This window comes from Chrysochloris asiatica, unplaced genomic scaffold (assembly GCF_000296735.1).
Source record: "Chrysochloris asiatica unplaced genomic scaffold, ChrAsi1.0 scaffold00353, whole genome shotgun sequence".
NCBI lineage: Eukaryota > Metazoa > Chordata > Mammalia > Afrosoricida > Chrysochloridae > Chrysochloris > Chrysochloris asiatica.
The window spans coordinates 2,176,576-2,185,514 of NW_006408871.1; the positions used below are offsets into that span (position 1 = coordinate 2,176,576).

Consider the following 8,939-nt stretch of genomic DNA (forward strand, 5'->3'; position numbering starts at 1 on the left):
AACATGCAAAAATCCAATAAACATAAAAAGATGCTCAGCATAATTAGCCATCAGAAAGATGCAAATCATAACCACAGTTAGATATTATTTCACTCCCAATAGAGACCTGGTGCTACAGGATAAAGCAGTGGACTGAAAGGTTGACTTGAACCTCAAAGGTGCTGATTCAAACCCACCAGTCGCTCTTTGTAAATCCTACACAGGGTTGCAATGGGTAAGAACCAACTTGATGACACTTAATAACAATAACAACAACAACAGAATCCTGGTGTATAGTCTTGGTGTGGTGCTGTAGAATAAGCAGTAGAATGCAAGGTCAGTTTGAACCACAAGGTCGGCGGTTCAGGCTCACCAGTTGCTCCATGGAAACCCTATACAGGGTTGCCATGAGTTGCAAATGACTAAATGGCCCTTAACAACAACAAAGAGTCCTGATGTGGTGCTGTAAGATAAGCACTGGAACGCAAGGTCAATTTGAACCACAAGGTTGGCAGTTCAAACTTACCAGCTATTTCTTGGAAATCCTATTCAGAATTGCTATGAATCTGAACCAACTCGATGACACTTAACAATAACAATGGAATGACTAAAAAGTTTTTCAACTGTTGGCAAGGATGTGGAGAAATTGGAACCCTTATCCATTGCTTATGGGAATGAAAACTAGTACAGTCATTATGGAAAATAGTGTGGCAGTTCCTCAAAATTTAAAAATAGCACTACCATATGACCTAGCAATTCTACTCTTACCAAGACTTGAAACTAGAGAAGCATACATCAGTGTTCACTGCAGCACTATCCACAACAGCTAGACAAAACGTAGAAACAACCTAAATGCTAACCAACAGATGACTGGATAAAGAAAACGTGGTACACAAGTATAATGAAATACTACTTAGGCAACAGGATAAGTGAAGTATTGTTACATGCTACAATATGGATAGAAGGAGAAGACATACTGAGTGAAATAAATCATCTGTTTAAAAAGTTGAACTGGCAAAAGTTGTGTAACATATACAGGTATTTACAACAACAAAAATAAAGAGAGAAGGAAGGAAGAAAGTAAACGTAGTTGCTGAGGCTGATAATGTACAACTAAAATCCTCACCACTGGACCAACAAACAAAATCCCATATAAATGGAGAAAAGATTGAAGTTATCAAAGACTTCATTTTGCTTGGATCAACCATCAACAATCATGTAAGCAGCAGTCAAGAAATCAAACTACATATTGCTTTGGGAAAATCTGTGGCAAAGACCTCTTTAAAGGGCTCAAGAACAAAGATGTAGTTTGAGGACTAAGGTGCGCCTAACCCAAGCTATGGTGTTTTCAATAACCTGTGAAATAAGCATGCAAAAGTTGGCCAGTATGTAAGGAAGACCATAGAAGAATTGATGCATTTGAGTTGTGGTGTTGGAGGAGAATTTTACAAGTACCATGGACTGCCAAAAGAACAAATAGATCTGCGTTGAAAGAAGTACAGCCAGAGTGCTCCTTAGAAGCCAGGATGACCAGACTTTGTATCTTAGACTTCGGACATACTGTCAGGAGGGACTAGTCACTAGAGAAGAGTATCATGTTTGATAAGGTGAAAGGTCAGAGAAAAAGAGGAAGACCCCTAACAAGATAGATTGGCACAGTAGCAGCAGCAATGGGCTCAGGCTTAGCAATGATTATGAGGTTAGCCCAGAACTGGGCAGTGTTTCATTTTGTTGTGTATAGGGTCGCTATGAGTTGGTACCGACTCGAGGGCACCTAACAACAAACAACAAAAACATCATGGGATTTGGTTTCTTGGTTTGGAGGTTTAGGATCAAGGTTTCATAAACATCCCAGTTAATTACTCTAATAACATGTCAAGTACCTGTTCTACCTCCTGTTGTTGTTAAGTCCCACTGGGTAAGTTCTGACTCATAGTGACCCTGTGAAATAAGTCAATAACAAAAGGACAAGTATTTTATGACTTCAGTTAAAGACAAAAAAAGGAGGGAGGGGAAAGGGGGAGCTAATCACTATTAAGTGTAGGGTCGCACAGCCAATTATTGTAAAGACTGTCAATAAGTTGTATTGTTAAAAAGATGAACTGGCAAAAGTTGTGTGACATATACAGGTGTTTACACAACAAAAATAAAGAGAGGAAGGAAGGAAGAAAGAAAGTGTAGTTGTTGAGGTTGATAATGTACAACTAAAATCCTTACCACTGGACCAACAAACAACATCCAAATAAATGGAGATGTGGAATGTGTGGTTAATTGCCTCCAAGAATAAATGCCTCTTCTGCCATATAAGACCAGAGCTGGCTACCATTATTGAACACTTTGATTTCATAAAAAATTCTGATCTAAAAGAGGGTAATATAGAACAGAATTTTAAATCATCATGGACTCCGGAAGTCAAGAAGTTTGACTGAACCCCTGAAACTTGCATTTAAACCTATAACCAAAAATATCTCCTTGGGTTAATGAGCTAGACTGCAAGGTTGGTTTGAACTCAAAGGTCTTCTGTTCAAACTCATCAGCTGCTCCTCGGAAACTCATACACAGGGTCGCTATGAGTCAGAACCGATTTAACGGCACTTAACAACAAAAAGTCTTCTTAAAGCCAAACTGCTTAGATTTTATTGTTGAGTGCCCTGGAGTTTAGATAAATTAGTAAAAAAAAACCTGCCGTGAGCATTATGCTGTTAAGAATTATCTTCTTGTTGGTATTAAGTGTTTACGAGAGGATTCCACCTCGGAGTAACCCTGTATAGGTTTCTGAAGAGTGACTGGTGGGTTTGAACTGCTCACCTTGTGGTTAGCAGTACAGTGCTTATTTTACAGGAAGCGCCACACCAGGAATTATCTATATGGGATCAAAAAGACAGCAGCAACTCAAAGATTAGTTAGGAATCTTAGTGAGTAGTGATTTTATGTTAATGAAGGAGGAATGGTTGTACAATCAAAAGAATCTAATCAATGTCACTGAATTACACGTATAGAAACTGTTGATTCAACAAACTGCTGGTGTGTTTTGCTGTATTTATTTTCAATAGTAAAATAAACAAAATTATATTTTATACAATCTGGCATGTCATCGTTAAGATACTTAAAAACGTGTCTTTATTTGTACTTTTGGCATAGAACCCACGAAGTAAGTTATTAGTTACTTAAGTAAGATCAATTGTTGTTAAGTGCTGACAAGTCAGTTCCAACTCATAGCGACCCTGTCTAGGATTTCTGAGAAGTAGCTGGTAGGCTTGAACTGACGACCTTGTGATTAGCAGTCCAGTTCTTAGTAGGTCGGTTGTTGTTAAGTGCCACTGAGTCGGTTCCGACTCGTTGTTGTTGTTAAGTGCTGTCGAGTCCATTCCGACTCATAGGGGCCCTATATAAGGTTTCCAGGCGTTTACATCTTTGTGGGGACAAAAAGCCTCATCTTTCTCCCACGGAATGGCTAGTGGTTCAAAGTCAGGTGCTTATCACGTGGAGCCACCGTGCTCCCCAGTAGGTCAGTACTATAGATTAAAACCATTATTTCGAGATCTTTGTGAAATGTGTTTAGTATAAAAGGCCAAAAAGAGCAGAGGCTTGAGTGCCGGCAACAGTGTTGAACAACACGCGTCTAACAGGTGGCTCTGTCTTCTCTAACACCCTCACCAGAGCGCCCATGGGCTCACAACGCCGTGCCGCGAGCTGTCCATCGTCCTCTCTAACAGTGGGAGCGCACCTCTCGGGCTCGCAAGCCTGGGCACCTACTTGCGACGTTTTGATACCCCTTAGACACTGAAGGTTAGGCCTGGTGCAATTGGTGCTCGGAAAAGAGCCAATATAAACAGCATGGGACGTGTGAGGGTCCTTTCCTCAGCATCCGCTCACCTGCTTCCGGGTGTGCCGTAGCCTAAGAGAGGTTCCTGTTCATCCTCAGTCCCCAGACTCGCCATAGTTACAGCCCCTACCGGGTAGTGTACAGCCAACTCTCGCGACACCTTCTCCGCCAGCTGCTGTCAAACAAATGTATAAGTGCGCGTGCGCGCTCGGCACCCAGAAGTGGGCGGAGTGCGCCTCGGTCAGAGATTAGGTGACGTAGACACCAGGCGATCGTTCCGTGGAGGGGTCTAGGGCATGGCAGTCGCCACCAACCAAGACCCTAGGTCCTAGTCCCTTGTTCTCTTCCATTCGTCTGTGTCTACCCGCCTTCCTGTTCGCAGGCTAGAACGCTGAGGCGGGATTAGGGTGTGTCCAAACTGCCGCTCCGCCCCGTGCTTGTCCGCCTTTCTGGGCTTGCTACCTCTCATGCGCCGGTTCCTGGAGAGCTTGCGGGGCAGTGGGTAGCCTCCGAGGTACGAGTCCCAACATCTCTGGAGACTATCCCGACTCCTCTGTAGGCACTTGCTGGGCTGACAGTGAGTAAGTTGTTGCCTAGAACTTGCTTCCCGCGCTTCTTCGCTGGCTTACTACGTGCAATGAAGCAGGTACGAGTGGGAGGGGACGAGGCCGTGAACGCGGTGGTCCTGAAGCTCGAGCAAGGCTGGAGGCGTGAGGCGAAGTCTCGCTTCTGGGAGCGTTCTGGCTGTTCGAGATGAGAGGCGTGGGGACGGTCGCTTCTCTCTATTGAAGGTAGAACTGAGAGGTTCGCCCTCTTACTCTGCTGACTACAAAGCCACCTTACCCGTAGCGCCTTTTCGGTGTCTGGGTTGAAGGTGGTGGGGTCCGGCGTCTGGGATCTCAGACGTGCAGGCTGAGTCTCAGCAGAGACTGTGAAATAAAACCTGGAGGTAAAAAAGGCACAGTACCTGCTTAACGATGACCAGTTCCTTTCATTAAGGAAGGTGACGTTAGAAAATACGAGTTTGTCCTCAGATCTTGGTGCTGTTCCTTTCCTGATGCTTCATTATTATTATCTTCTAACCCCTATAGTGTAGGTTAATGCGCCAGACTGCAAAGCCGTTTGAACTGCAAGCTCACCAGCTGCTCCTCTGAAACCCTGTACGGGGTCGCTAGGGTCAGAATCGACTAGGCGGCACTTAATAACAAACAACAACAACCCCTATAACAAGTAGGCTTGAACTGTTGGTGGCAGTAGTCATTATATTGCATAATTACTGTTTTATTATTGCTAGGTACATTCTCATGTGACTTAATTCCATCACAGCCATCCTATGAGATGGGTAAAGCAGACACATTTCTATTTTTTGCAGAGAACTAAATTCCTTTAAATTAAGCCTCGAGTCGGAACCGACTCAACAGCACTTAACAACAACAACAAGGTTCAGAGAAGTTAATAATTTACTCAGAGTCACTTGGTGTGGAAGTCACGGAGTGGGGTTATTTATTAGCATTTATTCTATGCCAAGCCCTACACTAGGTATATGTTGTATGTGACGTAATATGCCATCACTTCTGATCTTTGTCTCTTTTGTGACCTTGTGTGTATCAGATACATTTCACTGGTGAACAGCTAAACGTGAAATTATTTTTGTTGTTGTTGTTTATGTTTTAATTGGTGGTGGTCTCATTTAGACCTGACATTTTTTAACTTGGGCTTAATTTTATATATTCATCTATAAGAACTTGTAAAAGCACATCAGATTCCTGTTATGATTTCAAGAAGGTCCGTGGGTAGAAAACCTAATATTTTCTTTGCACAAAAGTTTACTGTGTGTGGTCATCTTCTCTTTTAATACCTGGAGTGTAGCACAGTATATGGCATATAGGTAGCAAAAGAACACTTATTCAGTATAGCATGTTGTTGTTAGGTGCTATCAACTTGGTCCCGACTCATAGTAAACCTATATAGGGTTTCCAAGGAGTGTCTGGTGGGTTCGAACCACTGACCTTGAAGTCCTGTGCTTGTCCTACAGTGCCACACCAGGACTCTTAGTAGAGCATGCAGCTAGATAAATAAATACCAGGTAGGTGGTGGTGGTGGTGGTGGTGGTGGTGTGCCCCGGAGTTGGTTCCCACTCATAGGGTTTCAGAGGCTGTAAATCTTTACTGGAGCAGAAAGCCTCATCTTTGTCTCGCGGAATGGCTGGTAGTTTCGAACTGTTACCTTAATGTTATCAGCCTGACTTGTAACCACTACACTGCCATAGCTCCTAAATACAACGTAGAATGAGTGCTTATTGAATGAGTGCTTACCTCATTTCATCCTTACAATAATCCTGTAAGATGGAATTTGCCTGAAGGTTACAAGGAAATAAAAATGCAGGGAGATTAAATATTTTTCTTAGGGCAACACAGCTAATAAGCAATAGATCTCTTGACTTTACCACAGGCTTCCTGTGAAAAACAATGGCAAGAAGAATCTTTTTCCATCTCTCTTAAAATATATCGAAACAGGTGTTTCCATTTTTATGTAAATGAAACAATTTACTATTATGTATTAGACTAGGTGTTATTCCTGTTTCATAGGTTAAGACTTACTCAAGGTCAGAGCTAGTAGAGGAATCCTGTCTTCTGACACTGCTATTTTCATTGCTGCAAGTGATGACTTCAGTCCACAAACACACATGGAATGAGTGCATGTAAAACTGATGACGTCTAAATAAACTCTATATTAAACCAATAGATAAAAATAATATTTCTCAGGAGCATACACACATAGAATAAAAAAAAAAAAATCAGCATTTATAAAAAAGTACGTGTTTTTAAAGCTTGTGGGAAAGATGAAGTACATTTTGAAAAGAATCTTGCTGAGTGTTTCACATAAGACTCTCAGGCAACTCATCTTTGGATTTTCTTAGATGACTTCTCGGAATAGGTATCTACCCCATAAAAATAAATATGTACCTATTTTTCTTTAGTATAAAGTAAAAGAAATTTGCTGATCTGGGGTAATTGATTTTAACAGCAGATTTCTAAGGTATTGAAATCCTTTCTCAGGCACTTACACTTGCATTGAAAAGAAGTGATTTAAAGTATTTATAAGATCAACAGTTAGGTCTGCTCTTTTGTAGTATAAAATTTTTATACATGATGGGGATGTTTTTCTTTCCATTTTTCATTTATTCCTTTGGTGTAGAAACCAATTACGTCAGAAGCTATCAAGTAGGGCAAATAGTTAAATACTTGTCTCCTAACCAAAAGATTGGTAGTTTGATTCTACTCATAGGCACCTGGAAGAAAGACTTGGTAATTGTCTCCCAAAATTGTTCTACTCTGAAACACATGAGGTTGCCATAAGTTGGAGTTAACTTGATGGCAACTGTTTTTTGTTTTTAATATGAGGTTGTTGTTGTTGTGAAGTGCCATCAAGTCGCTTCCGACCCATAGCGACCCTCTATAGGGTTTCCAAGGAGCAGCAGTTCAAACGGCTTTGCAAGCTGGCACATTAACCCACAGTGCCACACCAGGACTCCAATACGAGATTACAGGTCCAGAAAAAAAAAAAATTAGGGTTGAATTGCTTAAATCATTAGATACCAGAGTTGAAAGTACGAGATTGAGTAAAAAAATTATCCGCACTCCAGTTATATTAGAATGCCTGTCCATGGTTGATTATAACATTGAGCATTCACATGAAATAATTCTGTCAAATAGATGAGTGACAGTGGATTATGTAGCAAATCATGTGCTAATCAGTCATGCCTCTGCCTATGAAATACTCCACGACAGACTTGTGTTTAGAAAAGTTTGTGCAAGATGAGTACCAAAACAACTCACAGAAGATCATAACCAGAAGCATTTGGATATTTGCAAACAAAATTTGGACTTAATACTCAAAGGAAGGTAAAAGATTTTTTTTTTTTTAATTGTAACTGGTGATTAGACATGGATTCATCACTATGAGTCTGAGAGTAAACAGTGGAGTATGAAATAGAAACATCCTCAATCACTGACCAAGAAAAAGTTCAAAAGTCAGTCAGCTGGAAAATTAATGCTTACAAATTCTGGGATTTCAAAGGCCAGTACTGGGACAGTCAGATTCAAAGGTTCAACAGTCAACAGTGCTCATTACAGTGAGATGTTTACTGAAGAGCTGAATCCTAAACATCAGATTACATGCAGAGGGCTGCTCTCCAAGGCCTTCATGATCTTGCATGGCAATGCACGTCTGCACACCTCTGCCCACATTGTTGACACTCTGTACATACTTCATTTTGAGGTATTAAAGCATCCTCCCTATAGTCCTGATCTTGCTCCATTGAACTTTCACCTGTTTGGTCCACTGAAAGCAGACTTTTGAAGATGAAGGTTCACATTGTGGCTTGTGGCTCAGCCTAAAGCATTTTAAAATAAAGTGATATGAAAGTTTATTGAAAGATGGACAAAGTGTATTAAAAAGCAAGGAGATTATGTAAACAAATGATGTATTTGTCTTTTCTAAAAATTGATTAAAATAAATTCCACAGCCAGAGTGCAGGTAATTACTGACTCACTTTCATACTGGATGGCATAATAAGACACCGAGTGCCACTTTAGCAATAGAGCTCATTTCTAGGAATAACTTGGCACTGTTACTAGAACTTCTATTTTTGTTTCACTTTGTTTTTCCTCTTCATTTTGGTTATATAAAAGCATGTGTAACTATCATGTCAGTCTAACTTGATCCATTCTTCCAAAGTGTATCCTGTTTCTGCAGTCTGGATTGAAGTGAGGCCATGTTTCCAGGTTATGCCTCTTTGGGGAAAACGAGTTATTTCTATCAACTTTGTTTCAGTCCCTTGGCTTGAATTATTTTCTGTGTTAGGTGGTGCTGGATAACCTGAACTCAGGTAGCATTGCCTAGAAAGACCTTAGAAGGTTCCGGAAACTTCTGGTCTTTTACATTATTCTTGGGCTGAAATGGTATTTAGAAACTATATAACCCCAAGCCTGCAGAGTTCACTGGAACCAGTTTGTCCTGGTGTGGTGCTATGGGTTAATGCACCAGACTGCAGTACTGTTTGAACTGCAGGGTCGGCAGTTCAAGCTCACCAGGGGCTCCTTGGAAACCCTATATAGGGTCACTATAGGTC

At 41.1% G+C, this 8,939-nt stretch overlaps 1 protein-coding gene and 1 pseudogene across 1 annotated transcript in view; both read right to left on the reverse strand.

Moving 5' to 3' along the window:
* Positions 1-4,274, reverse strand: part of MFSD8 (major facilitator superfamily domain containing 8) — an 84,293-nt gene extending 80,019 nt beyond the window's left edge. The window contains exons 1-2 of the mRNA XM_006876104.1: positions 4,170-4,274; positions 3,856-3,980 (exon numbers count right to left, since the gene is read on the reverse strand). Of these exons, the coding sequence (XP_006876166.1) occupies positions 3,856-3,980; positions 4,170-4,274 (230 nt within the window). The remainder of the gene's footprint in view (positions 1-3,855; positions 3,981-4,169) is intronic.
* The window catches only part of LOC102819730, a 9,928-nt pseudogene continuing 5,259 nt past the window's right edge, over positions 4,271-8,939 (reverse strand).